Below are 16,438 nucleotides of genomic sequence, written 5' to 3' on the forward strand. Positions count from 1 at the left end.
CTTTCTCCTCCTTTCATTTGCGTACGTGCTGCCTCGGTTGAACGCGAGACACTCGACTTGGTAAATCAGCCTACAAGAGACAGTTTGCGAGCTTCAGAAATCAACTGACATCGAACCAAAATCCTGTGCTCTTCCACGGGCCGGCATGACCCGATGACTTCACCATCGCAATCTATCCGAGTTCAGCGCCGACAAGCCCCTGAGCGAAACTGATTGATCTCGGCTTCGTCTTGTGGAAGCGGCCTCTCGCGAACGTGCGCACAGACCTGATGAATCGAGCCGATTACATTCCATGGGCGCTCTCTCTCCCTCCCCCCTCGAGCAGCTTCGGGTGGGAGGTTTGCCGATGAGACCACACTCGGGTCAAATCCTTCGCCCGACGGTGAACGAAGTGAATCTCCCAGCGAACGTCTGCTTTTGCGCATGGTTCACCAGCAGAGGTCGTCTCGGCAGGCGATTCCTCCCACAGCTCACTGCCTCCAGGGCGCCATAGTGCAACACATCGACTCTCCCCTTCTCTTTGAAAAGGCCCGGAATTGACCGAGGTAATGATAGGAAAAAAAGGAAAGGCAGCGAGAAAAATTACAACGATGACAAGTAAAGACTGTGACTATTCAGCTAATCCGAGCTGAACGGAGTAGTGACGTACGACGAGCGGGCAGGAACCATAAAGAAAGGAGAACCGAAAGCGAAGGGAGAAGAAACGAGGCGAAAAGGTGAACGATTGACGAGGACGATACTCGAGCAAGATTCACCGTCGTTGAAGGTTTCAAAGAGGTAGTAGGCGATATATCGAGAAGGCGTGTAAAAGCTAGAGGGGTAAATAGGAGGACGAGGTTCGATTTGGACGTTTAAATTGGTTCTTTCCAGATCCAGCGATCCTGAGAGGTTTGAGCAACGAACGAGTCAGTACAGCGCGCACGAGGACAGTCGACAGCGAGACGACTATGATCTCACCTCATCGTAGCCACGCAAAGTATCTTCGAGGAGAACTTTACAGCGCTTCGTAACGTAGACCGTCTTGTCGGTAGTTTGTTGACGCAACTCGGCGATCTTGTCTTCTTCCAATGGTCGTTCGAGCAACTCCGAGAGAGATTCGACGGCTTGTTCGAGATCACTGCGAGAAGATTACCAAGGTCTTGCGATTAGCTCAGAGTAAGCTACAAGAGAACGCACCAAGACTCACTTTTGGTTGTCTTCAAACATTTCGGTTTGATTATTCTTCTCGAGATAGAACGTCATCGCGTAGGTCCACTTCAAGACAGTTCTCACCCTGCCGAGAGTCTCGACTGCTTTCGCCAAGAACTGAACCTCGATCCATGAGAGACTCGACGTCTCTTGGAGCTCCTCCATCTTCTTCTCGGTACGAGCGTAGAGGTCGGCTTCGAGTTTGATCGACTGTTCGTGGTTCGCGAATCGATTGTAGTACTGTCTCGATAACGACATCCGTGAGTCAGCAAGCATCCCGTGCGACAACGGAGCTCGAGAGGCAGAGGTTAGAGCAAAACTTACGTGCAAGTAGCGTTCCAAAGAAGCACGACTTTTACTTTGAGCGTCTTTCGAAGTGTCACCCTTCTCTTCGTATCGAGCGCAATTGTACCACGAGGTACCATGCTCCGACCACGGACCCATGCAAACCCAACAGAACTCCTGGTCAACAGGAAAGGAACGAAGCAGGCATCGTCAGCAAGAAAAAGAAGAAGAACTAGGAGAACCGCAAAGAAACTCACCCAATGACATTTCTTGCACGTCATGTGCTGCAGCGCAGTAGTCGGAGAGGGATAGATCAGCAGCGACTCCAGAGAAGATCAACCACATAGAGCTAGAGCTCACGTTACAACCACCGTTCTTCTCGATCGTTGTTTGACATTTCGTACATTCTTTCGTGTTAGCCGAAATCCAATTGCTCGTCTCTGAATCGTCTTTACATTTCTTGTTCCACCTCTTGACGATCGGACAACAGCAAGGTCGATGATCGCCGTCGAGTCCGCAACCGAAACAGAAAACGTGAGAGCAGGCGCAAGACACGGTTGGAATGACGACGTCGAGTGAGCGTTGAGGGACTGAACATTGAACGGCGTACTCGCAATTCGGGGCTGGACACCAGGTCATCGAAGAGTTGTCGTCGACGTACGTTCGGTTGAGGAGCGTTCGGTACCTACGAAAGTTGAATGAGCGAGAATAACGCACAAACGTCTCGAGCCAGAGATATCGAGCTCACCTCTTTAGGATCTCTGGAGAGACGAGCAACTCGACCGTTTTTTCGTCGACGATGACCTTGCAGTCGCTGGCCATACATTGGATCCTTCGGCTTTCTCCTTCGTCGACGACTTTCGAAGTCAAGTACTGCGAGTAACATTCCTTGCAGACTATACGATCCTTCAACCTAGGTCAGCGTTGTGGTCACGAGCGGGGAGAACGAAGGATGATCTTGAACTGACATCGATGATCACAATTCATGGCGAGAGTTTCTTTAGTTTCCTCGTCGTAACAAATTTCGCAAGTGAACCCTCTAACTCGTTTCAATCGAGGTTGAGAACTTGATTCGTGAATTCCCGCTTTCGCCAGGGTTCCTTCGGCATCTTCCATGTAGGCCTGAGAGGTTGAGAATGCGAGAGTCGAGGGATCATCAGTTTCAAGAAGAGCTCGAATTCAGATCCGTATCGACTCACCTCTACCAACTTTTCCTTCTTCCAGCCGAAATGACGAAGTAGTACGGCTGCAGATTCCGGCTGCGCAACGAGAAAGGAGTCAGATTGGTCGGTCGGAAACAAGAAAGGGATTATCGAAAGTCGCACTCACCTTCAGTTTGAGCATGTCCTCGACGTACTCTGTTCCATGTTTCTGTTCTGCTTCAATCTCTCGGAGACTGAGTACCCTGTACTCTACTTGGCCGTAGAGTTTCTCCTCCCCGATACTCGCCCTTCCTTTCCCTTTCCCTTTCCCCTGGAATCCAGAGTACGAGTTTGAGACTGGCGTCGAGCTCCCGAATGGTGAGAATCCAGAGTCGGAAGCAGCGTTCTCGTCGGGCTGATCTGGTAAATTCGAGTCGGAATCGAGCGGAGACGACAGCGCCATCTCCTCGTCTTCTTGATCAAAGTCTTGCTCAGAGTCGAGTTCCAATTCATCGTCGTAGTCGCTGAGATCCAATTCGGCGTCTGACATGATGATGACTGAACAAAGGAGGGGAGAGGGAGACGGAATGCGCGGTGCCACCGGTGGGAGAGAGGGAAGAGGTGGTTACTGGTCGCTTGCTCGGTGTAGCAGTGGTGTTCGGGCGCGAGTGGAAGAAGCGGTACGCGCAAAAGTAACGAGAGTGGTAGAGGGAGAGGAATGCGCGAGGTTTGTAAGTCAGGTCCCTCTCTCTCACATAATTTCCGCGAGTGGGCACGTCTCGAAACAGGGAGGGTATGATGTTACATGAGGGAACAAGCTATCGAAAACTGAAATTAGATCAGAAAAGCCACAATTCCTTTTGTCACTTAGATACCTCGTCCCCTTCCACCTCTGCCCCTTCCCATACCTCTTCCTCCTCCTCGTCCTCCTCGGTCCATTCCTCTTCCACCTCGACCAGCAGCTCCTCCCCGACCAGCAGCCTGTTTTAGTCCCAGAAAGAATAGTCAAGTCAGATTCCTATTTTGCTCGATTCCCTCTGTCGAACGCGAGAATGGAATAGCTACTCACGTCTGCCTTCTTCTTCTTGGGTTTTGGTGCATCATCAATTAGGAGCGTATCTAACGGTAGACTGTCGGGCAGGATGAAGTATCGAACATTGTTTCCTCGAATCGCCAGAGTTTCGAGAGTTGTGGGCTCTCGGTTTCGGACCGTCATCTTGACAGTCTTGAGATGTGTGTTCATTGAAGGATCGACACCTGTTGACCACGAAAAGGGAAGGAACAGAATGGATCCAATCGAATTTGAGGAGGTAGAGTCGGAAAGTTGAAGCGCGACGATTGAGTCGTGGAGGAGGGAAAGTGAGAGCAACATCATCTTCAGTAGACATTCTCTAGCCCGGAACGGGGAAAAGCCCTGTTCGTTCGTGCGGAAGAGAGAGCTAAACTGACCAGTAATTGTTCCAGAAACCGTTGTACCGTTCTTCAATTCAATCGTCACCGACTCGTTGTTCAACTTCATCTATTGACGGGGAGAAAGAGTATAATGGTCAGGCTTTGACTATGCGAAAGACAGGAAGCGGGGAGAGGATAGATTGCGAAAGAAGTAACTTACGAGGAATCTGTTGAATTCGATGCAAGGAGAACGGAAGCGAGCGTGGTCAGTACAGATCTCACAGCAGAATGAATACACACATTGCTCGACGGCCTGCGTCCCTTCCCGCTCCGCCTAAACGGAACAAGAATGCAACTACCCGACTCGCGCTTCTAGGCTAGACCAGCAGCGCCCGCTTGCGTGTACCATCTATGACCGTTTGCTCCATACTCTTGATCGCCTCGAAGACTGGGTCGTGATTGAACAAGATGAGGGAGGAGGGAACTAGTTGGAGAGATGAGAGATGTCGAGTACGCCGTCTTGCCCGCCTGGAGGGAAGGTTCTAGTTCACCTGACGAGTTTCATCTTGATCGAATAGGAGGTGGGTTTGGTAGAAGCTTGAGTGAAGGATGAAAGATACCGAATTCAACTACTCTCGAGTCTCGAACTCTCTCTCTTCACCTTGTTCGACGCGAGTTCGCCGGACGCAAGGGTGGCCGATGCAGGCCTATGATCAAGACTACTACCTCGACCTCTTGGCACAGTACAACCTGCCCGCGTTGGATGAAGGGGGAGTCGATTCACTCTTCGCCCACCTCGGATACCCTCAGTACTCGAACAACTTGATCGAACACGGCATCACGGGGGAGGTTCTTATTCACTTGGATCACACCGCTCTCAAGGACGTTGGAGTACACTCGGTTGGACAAAGGTTGAACATTCTCAAGACTGTGTACATTCTCAAACTTCTCGCAAACATCCCTATCGAAGAAGGTCACTATGTCCCTCCATGTAAGTACAGAACTCTCGTCGTATCCTTCCTCACGACGAGCGAGCACTCATATCCTTGTTTCGTCACAGCCGAAGAACTCGAAGACGGTCAAATTCCTTCTTCTCAGATTATCGCTCTCTTGACTGAACGAGGTTCGTTCCCCTACGATCTCATGCTTCTCTGCTCTCTAATAACCTTCATCTATCTACAGACGATCGAATCCGCAACTTGGAAACCGAGGTTCATCACCTTCACGCCGCGTTGCAAAATCTGAAAGAAGAAGCACTCAGCATAGCTCGCACCGCTGCAGCATCCAATTCAAAGGTCAGTCTGCCTCGTGCTTCGTGTCGTCTCTCGTAACTGTCGTCTCTCGTAAGCTGACGCCGGTCTCCGTTCAGCCCCGACCCTCTCTTCGTTCTCCGACCTCGACAAACTTCCCTCATCCCCTCTCGAATGCCTCTACCCTGTCCCGTTCAAACTCTCTTTCGAATCCTCCGACCTCTGCCCTCTCTTCTCGAGATCATCATCACCACCCTCGACCTCGCGCCGTCCCGTCAAATCCGAATCTCTCAGTCTCGGCCGCCGCTGCAACTCAAGGTTCGTTACTTCAACCGCTTCACTCGGGCTTGCCAGATTCACCTCATTCGCCAGGGGTAGACAGTCCCAGAATGGTGGTGACGGACTACCAAGCCCAACTTCAGCAGCAGTCCCAGTCTCACTTGACGGTTGGAGGAGGAGGAACTGCCGATCATCTCAGTCCGGCCGCGGGAGAATTCAGTATAGACGGAATCAAGACTCCTACGACACCTACAGCACCAATGTTGATTCAACACCCAGATCAGTCACAAGCGCTCTCACAGCAACAAACTCAGAACTCCGTCGTTTCCCCCTCGTCCCAGGCTGCCTCGTCCTCCTCCCGTCCATCAACGTCAACGACCCTCGTTGGCGGTAACACGTCTTCAGAGACTCTGCAATCGTCGTCGGCGTCCTCAACGAATCCTTCCACGAGCACGGGGCGAAGTCGAGAACGAGAACCTTCCTCGACGAACACGTCTTCAGACTCGAATAATCCCTACCGATCATTCAGAGTCACACTCGAGGATCCTTGCTACAAAGTCTTACCTGCGGCCCTCAAGAAATACAAGATTAACGATGATTGGAGGTTATACGCGTTGTTCATCTGTTACGGGAACACGGGTAAGCTCATTCCGACTAGCTCGTTGATTTTCGCTAACCGCAGTCTCTCCATTGACAGAACGATGTTTGGCCTACGACGAGAAACCTCTCCTACTCTTCCAACGCTTGAAGGAATCAAACGATAATCCAGTCTTCATGCTCCGACATATCAAGGACATCAAGTCTCCGATCTCTGTCGCCAGTGCGAAACACGCAGCTAGGAGGGAAAAGAGGTTACCAGGAGTCGGATCCGGAGTCGAGAGGAGTTTGATGGGAGTGAATCGAGATGGAAGTTCGACGGTGGTCAACGCGTCTGGGCTTGTCGGAAACGCTAGACCTACGAGATTGCATCACCCACCAGTCTTGCTCCCGGTTGGAAAGGAACGAGAAACGGCGGGAGCGAAGAGCGAAGACGAGGAGGGAGGAGGAGATGGAGGGAGGAAGGAGAACGTTCATAACTCGAGGGACAAGGAGGATTCGAAGAAAGGAGCGAATCAAGGTTACTGTATCGCGATTTACCCGTATTTGGCTGAAAGGGAAGATGAATTCGATGTTGCGGTCGGAGATAGTAAGTTTCCTCTACCCAATTATCACCTTTTCGAGGCGAGCAGTGCTGACTCCTGATTCTTGTAATGTTCTAGCATTCATCATTCTCTCAAAGACGAAAGGATGGTGGGTCGTCCATCGAGACACTCTATCGGCTCAGAACAATCACAATTCTTCCCTCTCTTCTTCGACTTCTTCGAACCCCGACCAACCTCTTCAGGCTCGCAAGTCTGCCTGGGTGCCGGCTGGTTGCCTCCTCGAAACTTCTGTCCCACCTCTCTCGCTTCTTCCCGCCAACTCTTCTTCGTCGTCGAGCGAGGTCTCGAATGCGGCTTCGATTCCAATCATGCCGAGCTATGTCGTATCTGTTTCGACTCCCGGAATCGCCCTCATGGATTACTCTCCTCGGACGGGAGGAGGAGGTGTTGCGGGATCGGGAGAATTGGAAGTCAAGAAAGGACAACCTCTGCGAATCTTGAAGCGCTACAACCACTGGAGTTATGCGATCAAAGAAGATGGAGGAAGAGGTTGGGTTCCGAGTTGGTGAGTCATGCCTTCTCTGCTGGCTTGCAGTACTTTCGACGAGGGCTCACGGATGTGTTTTGACAGGTTCTGCGGAAGAGCAAACAAAGATGGAACTCCAACAACACCAACGACTTCGAGTACTTCAGTTCCACCACCGCCCAATTCGCTAGGAGATCCTAGTCGACCGTCGACTGCTCCTTCAACTGCTCCTTCTTCCTCGCTCGCTCTTCCCACGAAACCAGCAATCAGTATCGCTTTGCCGTCTCCTGGGATCCACGGGAATGGAACAGGTGGAGGAGCGAAGAGTGCAGGTCCCGTGATGTCAGGAGGTCATGGGAATGGTGTTGGAGAAGCCGGGGGAGCAAACGAATCTTAGAGAAGAAGCCCCGTCCTTTCTCGGAACTTGAAATGATTCACTGGTTTGAATCACTCTCCTCCGCGCTACTGCCACTGGGGTCTGTGAACGAGAATCTAGAGACGTGACAGCGGAGGACTCGGGGTAGCAGTCTATTCTCGCGAGGGTCGGAACGACCAGTCTGATAACGTTCTCGCGGTTCTCTCGTCCGAAGCTGTTTGTTCTTTCGATACACAACAAATGATTGAACTCAAATAACACGAATCCGGCTCTCAATGAAGCGAAACTAATCTAATCTACATCGTCTGATTGAGCAACCTCTTCATGTTCCTTCTCTGCCGGTTCCCCGCCCTTCGCGGGTCGTAAGCTACTTCCATCCTCTGCCTGAAGCTCAAATGTAACGACAAAGAACGATTTTCCAGTCTTTCGATTTTGCGCGTTGAATACGACCGGCTCTCCGTTCCAGTACTTCGCGAGCGAGAAGCTGAGACCTCCTGGTAGCGAAAGCGACAAAGTCGAGAAGTCGAGGAAACCGTGGGAGAAATCCCCTCGAACGAGGTGTAAAGGAGAGAGTTTCGTTGATTTTCGAACCGTTTCTTGAGCGAAATGAGATCGACGTTTCGCGGGAGTATCGACAAGAGAAGGATCATCGACGAGGAGAGTAGTATCTTCGGGCATAGGAGAGGGGACGAAGGATTTGGGGACGTCGGAGGACTCTTTCACGGAGAGGAATTGTAAGGTCGAGAAGAGGGGAGAGAGAGCCCAAGGTTTATCTGAATAGAGATCGCACGAAAGAGTCGGGTCGACGTATTTGACGAATCGAAGTGCAGCTGAGGTTCCGTACTGTATGATCGCAAGAACGGAAACGAGTGTCAGCATCAGTTTCGCAAAACTTTTGACGAACGAGGGGAAATTCTAGCGAACGGGTAAGAATTGCTTGATCGGTTTCTCCCAGGTATTTCCAAACAGCTGCATGGGTCACACCACAAGTCAGCACTCCTCTTGAGAGAGAGTCTGAGGTAAGAGAACTCACGATGTCATCCACTTCGATATTCCCCCTGAATTTCCCCTCGAACGCAATACTCCAAGTATCCTTTTCTCCCGAGAACGGCGCATCCTCTCCTGGTTGTGGCTGACCATCCTTTCCTACCGGTCCCTTGAAATTCTGCAGCCTAACGAACAGATTGCCCTCGAATCCTTCTGGCGAATCGATGTAGAGAGATCGCTCGTTGACGTCGACCGGATGGAGATCGGAGAGCGATGAACCGGCTTTGCAAACGATACGAGGTGCTGAAGACATTGGAATACGGGGTGAAGCGTGAAAGGAACCAGCTCGGAAATCGATCGTCGATGACGAAACCTTTCTCTTTGAAACCAAGTGATAATCTCGCGCTGCTGTACTCGCATCGGTAGAAATGCTGAATCAACGTGAAACCCGTCGGTTTCACTGTTTCCAGCAAAAGGCTACAAAAAAAAAAGGGAACAAAACTCTAGGGTACGATACTGAACTGATCAAACGCTGGCAAAGGAATAGTCGGGAGGTATAGAGAGACTGTGAAGGCATAGACAGGGGTGAAAGGGGGAAACGAAGACATGATTCTAGTGAGCAACGAAACCAAAACGAAACCATTTTTCTTTTTCTATTCGGAAGTAGCAGTCTCCTTTACTTCCTCCCCTTTCTCCTCGGCTTGCTTCTTCGTCTTGAACGCGTACGACTTGACCGATTCGAAAACGGGAGTGAGCTTCTCTTGCGAGTAGTGGAGAATGTTTGAAGCCTTTTCGGCGAGAGGAGCATCCGAGGTGAGTTCCTTCTTGACGTATTGAGCAGCTTCGCCGAGACCTTCGAGGTAAGGTTGAGCGTGGGCTTGAGCTTGGGCGGGCTATTGAGGACGGAGTGGAGCGAGAGAGAGTCAGTTTCAGTAACCCAGAGGATGAGAAGAACGACGATTTGTCAACCTACGAGGGAAGGAATCGACTTGACGACCGAATCGAGTTCGGCAGAGTATTCGTTCAAGGTCTTCTTGATGGAGGCTTGATCGTGAGGGACTGAACGAGTAAAGGCAAAAGGTTTCTAGTCAGCTTGATCCACAGGACAAAACCGTTTCAATCGGAGAAAAGGGTCTCACATTTGGCAACGGTTTTCGCGAGACGATCTTGTAGACCATGAAGAGTCTCTTGAGATTTCCCAACTCGAGCGTAGAACGCAGCTACGGCGTGATCAGCCGCCTCGCGAGGTTTCGCAACCAATTCACTCGTCTCCGATTTGACTGAAGGGAATGTCTTCTCTACGTAGTCGAGGGCTCCGTTCGCGTAGCTGTCGACAGTCTCGAGGGGGAGTCGTTTCTGGAGGGGTTCAAGGCGCTGAAGGACTGAGGCAGCGATGTTGGCTGCGCGTTCGTAGAGGGCGTTCGAGTAAGAGTTGGAGGCGACGTAGGAGTGAGCAGTATCGAGGGTATCCTTAACTACAGGGTATCCGTAGGCCTGTCAAGATCAATGGGAAAGGTTGGATGAAGTGGGTCAGTCATTTTCAGAGCCTCACGCCAACTCGAAGCGGGTTCAGAAGGTGTTGCAGGCGGACTCACACGTTGTAGGGAGGTCTCTTTGGGAGCAGGGAAGGTTTGTTCCATCTTGGTGAAGAGTTGGAGAGGGTTTGATTCGAGGTTGTGTCACTGATAAGGAGGACGTCAGCCGCAGAAAGATGATTAGTACGTCCTCAGCTCCACCTCAGAGCCCTTGCGATGTCTGCCAAACGTACAAGAAGAGAAAGCGAGGAGGAGAGTGAAAGGAAGAAGAGAGAGGAATCTCTAAGTTGAAATCCTCGAGCCCGAGGCTTTCGCAGGCCACCTTTTCGGCTCGTCGCTGAAGCATACCACTCTGATAACGGCTACGAGTATACTACATCCTCCCACAAGGTCTCAAACCGAGGAGAAAAAAGGGAACGAAAGATGAACGTGAAAAGGGATCGGACCTCCCCTCCCCCCTTCTTCGTCTTCTCGCCTGCAGGTCGGACCGCGGAGTGAGGTGTAGTGATAGACGAATAACCAATGACAGAATGCAAGAGACGAAGTAAGGAATGATAAACGAAAGATGCAAGAAATGGCGATGCGACGAGCGAAATGCGAAATGGGAGGAAATGTCTCTACGCCGAGAGGCCTCAACGACGAGACGGATGCAAGATGAATAGACTCTAGGATGCAGAGAGGAGGATCGCCTTCTCCTTGAGGATCTCCGGATAATGCAGTAAAACCGAGAGAGAACCGAGATCTTCCGTGTCGAGAAGATCAATCGTGATCTTTGGCTGCCATGACAAACTTAGAGTGTCAGCTCGCGGAAGGAGACAATCGATGAGACGAGGGCAGTGCTCACAGCTCGTTTGACTCCAGCCTTCTTGACCACTTTGAAAAGTTTCTCTCCGAGCTTCTGCTTGATTTGGCCTACGGGTAGTCCCTCGAGTTCCTCCATGAATTGCCGAGTTGACTCGAGCTCTTCGGGACCGGGAGTCGAAAGTTGCAGGACGGGAGTCGCAGCGGGAAGAAGGCGAATGATCTCGGAAGCGGGAAGTTTCGCGAGGAGTTGAATCGAGGAAGGGACAGTTTCGGCGGCAGCTGAGGACACGTCAAGCTGCTTCGACGACTCATCCGGTGAAGCTATTGCTACAAAGGGTCAGTACTGATCGCTTCGAATCCGCTCACAAGTTTTCGACTTTGTACTCACGCTTGTCGCCGTCGGTAGTCGTCTCTCCTTCCTGCTGTTTCAGCTCTTCTTCTTTCGACGCTTCGAGGACCAGAAGGGCGTCTTGAACTTTCTGCTCAAGTATGTCGGGATTGAACAAGCACATCATTCGTTCTTTCTTCGGTAGCTGCATGATTCAAAGTTATCGCTTTCAGTGCCCAGTCGAACGTGCTTGGCGAAGAGAGCTGAGATTACTCACCTGCTCGATCAGCTCGACAACTTCACTTGCGTTGTCGGCGCAGAGAGCCTTGACTGCACTGAATAGTCGGTCGCGTTCCGAGAGAGCGACAACAGGCGAGAGGGCATCCGCCGAAACGGAGGCAGGACTGGTCGACTCATCCATCTCGCTTGTTTGACGTCCTGAAGTCTGCGCGTCGATATCGATGTCAGCAAGGTACGATGAGAGGGACGAAAGACGATCACTCACTGAGAGTTGGCTCAATCTGCGCTCGACATCGCTCACTTCGCTTTCTGCAGTCTCCCCTCCAGCGCTCAATCTCGCCTCCCTAATCTTCTTCGGTTCGTGCAATCTGACCGTAATGTGCTTGATGCCGACGAGTTTTCCATCCATTTCGCGCCTCGCCAAATCGGCTTGTTCTGCTTCCTCAAACGAAACGAAACCAAACTCTTTCGATCGAGAGGTCGTAGGATCCGTCATGACTCGCGCCGAGACGATCTTGCCGTAGGGAGAGAAGATGTTGTAGAGGTCTTGCGAACTGAGCGAAGGGTTGAGTGATTTGACGAACAGATTGCCTAGGTAATCGCGCAACACCTCAACGAGCGCCGTCAGCCTCGTCCTCTTAGTAGTCTCGAGGGCGGTCTATCGGCTTACAAGGATCAATCTTGAGGCCGTCCCCTCTAGCCTTCAGCGAAGGTTTCTCCAAATCGGTGCTTTCGTGGGTCGAAGTATCTCCAGTATTGTTCGACCATTGAGATGCGCCAGAAACGTTCCTCGACATGGACAGCGAAACGAACTCGGGCGATGTCGCTTTGAGGGCGGTCGAATTCGCCCAAGACGAGGTTCGTTGTGATTTAGTTTGAGCTGGAGGAGGTGACGATGAGCTGAGTCGAGCCGACTTCGTACCGATGTCCGACCTCCTCCCTTTCTCCGCACGTCGCGAATCCCACGTAGCAACGATGATCGATTGTCCTTCGACTTCGAGGAAATGAAGACCGGCGGTCATCTTTTGAGCGTCCTCCTCTTCGTAGAATGTGACGAGGGCCTGACCTTTGAACTTCGGAGGTCCGGATCCGGGCGGATACGCTGGAGCGAGTTGTAGAGTCGCAGAGTAGATCGGTCCGAACTCGCGACACAAATCGAAAACCTTTCCCGGTGTGAAGTTTCGAGGGAGAGATTTGAGTAAACGGGGGACGGAACGGGGGACGGAGAGCGGACCGGGATCGTCAGCGAGGGAAGTACCACCTTGTGCTACTTGTGCTGGAGAAGGGGAGAGGTGAAAGTCGAGAGAACCGCCATTACGAGGGAAGATTTGATGATTGGAGGTCGCGAAAGCTTTCTCGGCGTTGTGAAGCGAAGTAAACTCGATTATTCCGCTCAGAGGAGCATCGTCTGTCCCGTCATCCCTGGCTCTGTCAGCTCTCGCCAGTCGGCATCAGAAGAGAGCCGGAAGGTGCTTGCTTAGCTTACCGGATTGACGCTCGAGGTTTAACCTAATTGGGAGACAATCAACGAGTACTTGAACGATCTCTTCATCTCGTACACTGCCGAAGAGCCCGTCGACGTGGAGTATCGGCTGCGTGAGATGAGGATTAGGGGAATGTTGATTCATCTGAGAGGAGGGTTGACGCCGCAGTCGGGTTCGTAGGCGGCGTACCGAATGTGTATGTGTACAGGTCGCTCGTACTGGGCGGATGTCGAGACGCGCGGGGAGTACAATAATGAGAAGAAAGGAAGAAACTCGTCATGCGATTTCTCGCGCCAAGGTTCGTGCACAAATTCCTGATTCAAAGTATCAGGCTCACAATGGTTCGTGAGCGTCACACAGAGACTTATCGACGGAAGACTGCCGAAAGTCGACGGGAAAGGCGAAGAATGCGGGATTCAAGTTTTCTTCAGCTTTGGCTTCTGTTCGAATCAACCTTTGTTCGCCCACCGATCCTCACGACCTCTACGTGTAACTCAATGAGCGGTGTTGCAAAATGCCAAAACCCGCCTGAAGCGCAAAGCTTTCCTAACTCTTCGACCCTACAAGTTCTTCTTCCTCGTCTTGCCGTCTCATCTCCTCGATGAGCTTTTCTCGTTCTCGCTCCCTCAGTCGCGCCAGTATTGTAGATTCATCCGAGTCGATCAAAGACTATTAGCAGCATTGAAGAAGGTGGTCAGTTCTGAGCTTCCAGCCAAAGTGAGAGAGAGCATCGGAACTCACGGCGGCCGGGAAAGATGGGACAGATGGCGGTACTTGAACGGGAGATGGGGGTCGAGGAGGTTTCGCCGACATCGATTCGACACCTTCTTCATCCTTGAGAACGGCGGGAGGAGATCCCGCAGCCCAATCGACCTCGAAGCCTTTCCAATCTGACGTTCCCTCTCCAGCTTTCCGTTTACCCTTGACCAATCTCACTGCTGCTGATAGAGTCTTGAATGCGATGACTCCCGATCCGTATTTGCCTTTCGAAGGGTTCGCGAGAGTTTTCGAAGAAACCACGATCGATTCGATGTCGGGTTTCGAAGGGTGAAGTAGGGTTTCGAGGTATCGAGTAATGGCGTCCTCCGAGGCGAGATTGGGATGTAACGATTTGAGCCATTTGATCTTGAGAGTCTTGTCGAGCGGACCCAATTCGACGATTCCGTCTCTCTGATTCTGCATTCTCCTCTCAAGTTCTTTCCTCTCTCGCTCCTTCTCTTTCCGTGCTTTACTCTCGCCTACTTTCTGCGCTTGTTGTTCTTTCTCCCTCGTCTCCCTCAACTTGCGTCCTTCCTCCTTGAGCCTTTCCAACTCTGATTGTTTCTGCCTCGCCGCAATATCTTCTTCCCCCTTTTGTCGCTTGAAGTCCTTCTCCCTTTGCTCGAGATCTTGAGCCATAGCTTTGCGTTTGTTGTCTAGTGCCGAGAAGCGTAATTTGCGGGCGTTGCGAGCGTTGAGGAGTGAATCGAAAGATGCTCGTTGAGTCGGATCCGCGAGGAGATCTGCCGCGACTCGCAATTCGTGGAACAGCCTCGCCGCTTCCGGGTTGTCTGGATTCTAGGATAGAGACATCACTGTCGTTAGCGGAAGGCCCTGGGAGACTGACAGAGGGGGAAGAGGAAAGGGAAGACTCACTCGATCTGGATGAACCTTGAGCGATTTTTTGCGATAGGCGGTCTTGATCTCCTGCAAGGTAGCTGTCTGTTCCAACCCTAGCAGGCCATAGTAGTCGATGTCTTCGGTCGCCATCTCTCACCCGATCTTCAAGTTGCAATTCAGCGAAGTTGGCGAGGCGGGGGAGGGAGTTGTTCGTCTTTGTACGGATAAGAGGTAGTCCAAACTGCTGGTCCGGTGCCGGTAGGCGTGATCGTCGATTGTGGAGTGAGTAGAAGTTGAGAGAAAGTCGAGGAACTTCTTTCAGGTCCTTCCATTCACTGCCCGACTCAGAATGTTGTCTAGATCCGTTGCACGTACTCTTACAACTGCTCTCCGACCTGCGGCCCGCTCCCTACCCCGTCTCTCCCCCGTCGTCCTCCCTCAACTTCGCTCCATCTCTTCATCTCTTCCGAGGTTTGAACCCTGTCAGTACTCGTCCCATGATGCGCAAAGATACTCAGAGCTGACCTGGAATGTATTGCTAGCTCCCTTGAGTCTCAAACTCGCCGAAGAGATCAAATACGAGACTGAGAATTCCGATCAATCCGAACCTGAATTCTTGTCCGAGTTCAAGTCCGAGGGAGTATGGAAGGTGAGCTACGAGGGCGGTTTCGTAACCTGTGACTTGCAGGACTGACGAAGGGTTAACCCTGCAATAGATCAAAGACGAACCTGGATCGGACGAAATTACGCTCACTCGTTCTTTCGGAAATGAAAAGTGAGTCTTCTCGTCAATGTGTGCAGTCGTGACTTTATACATCTTATACTGATCCTCCGTACTACTGCTCGACAGCATTCGCCTCATCTTCTCTATCTCGGACATCGACGCCGAAGCAGATATGAACGAACTCGCTTCTGAAGAAGAATCCGCCAGCGCTGATGCTGAAGTACCCGCCGACGAACTTGGCCCTGTCGCTGTAGAGACGCAAATCGTCGTCTCGAAGCCTTCCGGAGGTGCTTTGACGATTGATGCGGTCGCTGAAGGTAAGGCTTTCTTTTCAGCTCTGCCTCGTTTGCTGATTTGACCTCGGACGACATGCTGATTCTTCAATTGCTGCCTACGTAGCTGGATCATTCTTGATCAACAACATTGCTTTCTACCCCGATGCCGATGTTGCCCTCGGAATGAAAGCGGAAGATGACTGGAAACGTCAAGGACTTTACATGGGTCCTGCTGTGAGTCCCTGACGATCCCCGCATCTGTTCTTCCTCTCCCGACTTCGATCCTGATCATTTCTCTCGACCCAGTTCGACAACTTGGACGAAGGAGTACAATCGGAATTCGAAAACTTCCTCGAGGAGCGAGGGATCAACTCGGCCTTGGCTCTTATCATCCCTGATCTGGCTGAATGGAAGGAGCAAAAGTGAGTCTTTCAGTCACCTATCTTGCGAATCCTATCACGGTCGATGGCTTCGATGTCATCTTGCTCAAAAGCTCATGAACAAGTTCTTTCGCAATACTGATTCATTTGTGCTTCTTACTCGATGACAGGGAATACGTTTCGTGGCTCAAGGGTACCCAGAAATTCCTTGAGCAATAATCGGAATCGAGTGACTCGTCTTCTCTCTGCAGTTCTTGTTTTGTCGTTCCTTCCCTCTTTGCAACCTATCTCTCCTGTCTTTCCCTCGCTTCTTCTCGAGCTGTCGTCGATCTCTCCTCAAGAACTTCGATTGGTTGCCTGCAGTTGCGATCGGGAAAATTCCAACGCTGACCAGCTTCAGGCATTTTTGTTTTCTGTCCTTTTTTTCTTCGGCTTTTCCGCTGCCTTGCACGCGAATTGGTTGGAATCTATATAAACACTATTAGCCGGAACACGCGATTGT

The 16,438-nt window shown here is 51.4% G+C and overlaps 8 protein-coding genes across 8 annotated transcripts; 2 read left to right on the forward strand and 6 right to left on the reverse strand.

Moving 5' to 3' along the window:
- Positions 1-851: 851 nt before the first annotated feature.
- JCM6883_004838 (uncharacterized protein) lies at positions 852-3,165 on the reverse strand (the record flags this gene model as incomplete). Its single annotated transcript, XM_076634460.1, has 10 exons — positions 852-881; positions 958-1,117; positions 1,187-1,428; positions 1,513-1,650; positions 1,731-1,757; positions 1,834-2,158; positions 2,222-2,369; positions 2,442-2,595; positions 2,673-2,732; positions 2,803-3,165. The coding sequence occupies 10 exons, from the start codon at positions 3,163-3,165 to the stop codon at positions 852-854; spliced, it is 1,647 nt and encodes a 548-aa protein (XP_076485522.1).
- Positions 3,166-3,482: 317 nt separating this feature from the next.
- Positions 3,483-4,134, reverse strand: SMD1 (mRNA splicing protein SMD1; the record flags this gene model as incomplete). The annotated part of the gene is made up of 3 exons (XM_076634461.1): positions 3,483-3,596; positions 3,685-3,872; positions 4,065-4,134. 3 exons carry the CDS (start codon positions 4,132-4,134, stop codon positions 3,483-3,485), a joined length of 372 nt encoding a protein of 123 aa, XP_076485523.1.
- Positions 4,135-4,706: 572 nt separating this feature from the next.
- On the forward strand, positions 4,707-7,601 carry STE50 (Ste50p; the record flags this gene model as incomplete). Its single annotated transcript, XM_076634462.1, has 7 exons — positions 4,707-4,998; positions 5,068-5,130; positions 5,190-5,302; positions 5,377-6,175; positions 6,234-6,722; positions 6,796-7,243; positions 7,310-7,601. 7 exons carry the CDS (start codon positions 4,707-4,709, stop codon positions 7,599-7,601), a joined length of 2,496 nt encoding a protein of 831 aa, XP_076485524.1.
- A 270-nt stretch (positions 7,602-7,871) lies between these two features.
- Positions 7,872-8,880, reverse strand: JCM6883_004841 (DUF1769 domain-containing protein; the record flags this gene model as incomplete). The annotated part of the gene is made up of 3 exons (XM_076634463.1): positions 7,872-8,423; positions 8,505-8,549; positions 8,614-8,880. The coding sequence occupies 3 exons, from the start codon at positions 8,878-8,880 to the stop codon at positions 7,872-7,874; spliced, it is 864 nt and encodes a 287-aa protein (XP_076485525.1).
- Positions 8,881-9,220: 340 nt separating this feature from the next.
- On the reverse strand, positions 9,221-10,207 carry JCM6883_004842 (uncharacterized protein; the record flags this gene model as incomplete). The annotated part of the gene is made up of 4 exons (XM_076634464.1): positions 9,221-9,460; positions 9,541-9,626; positions 9,707-10,061; positions 10,163-10,207. The coding sequence occupies 4 exons, from the start codon at positions 10,205-10,207 to the stop codon at positions 9,221-9,223; spliced, it is 726 nt and encodes a 241-aa protein (XP_076485526.1).
- A 560-nt stretch (positions 10,208-10,767) lies between these two features.
- On the reverse strand, positions 10,768-13,102 carry JCM6883_004843 (uncharacterized protein; the record flags this gene model as incomplete). Its single annotated transcript, XM_076634465.1, has 7 exons — positions 10,768-10,878; positions 10,947-11,227; positions 11,295-11,439; positions 11,512-11,679; positions 11,740-12,065; positions 12,145-12,882; positions 12,961-13,102. The coding sequence occupies 7 exons, from the start codon at positions 13,100-13,102 to the stop codon at positions 10,768-10,770; spliced, it is 1,911 nt and encodes a 636-aa protein (XP_076485527.1).
- Positions 13,103-13,504: 402 nt separating this feature from the next.
- JCM6883_004844 (J domain-containing protein) lies at positions 13,505-14,707 on the reverse strand (the record flags this gene model as incomplete). The annotated part of the gene is made up of 3 exons (XM_076634466.1): positions 13,505-13,627; positions 13,700-14,515; positions 14,594-14,707. The coding sequence occupies 3 exons, from the start codon at positions 14,705-14,707 to the stop codon at positions 13,505-13,507; spliced, it is 1,053 nt and encodes a 350-aa protein (XP_076485528.1).
- Positions 14,708-14,906: 199 nt separating this feature from the next.
- Positions 14,907-16,155, forward strand: MAM33 (Mam33p; the record flags this gene model as incomplete). The annotated part of the gene is made up of 7 exons (XM_076634467.1): positions 14,907-15,039; positions 15,100-15,206; positions 15,274-15,332; positions 15,408-15,598; positions 15,681-15,790; positions 15,863-15,978; positions 16,107-16,155. The coding sequence occupies 7 exons, from the start codon at positions 14,907-14,909 to the stop codon at positions 16,153-16,155; spliced, it is 765 nt and encodes a 254-aa protein (XP_076485529.1).
- Positions 16,156-16,438: the final 283 nt, after the last annotated feature.

Source organism: Sporobolomyces salmoneus (assembly GCF_050403485.1).
Source record: "Sporobolomyces salmoneus JCM6883 DNA, S_salmoneus_JCM6883_v1_ctg61, whole genome shotgun sequence".
NCBI lineage: Eukaryota > Fungi > Basidiomycota > Microbotryomycetes > Sporidiobolales > Sporidiobolaceae > Sporobolomyces > Sporobolomyces salmoneus.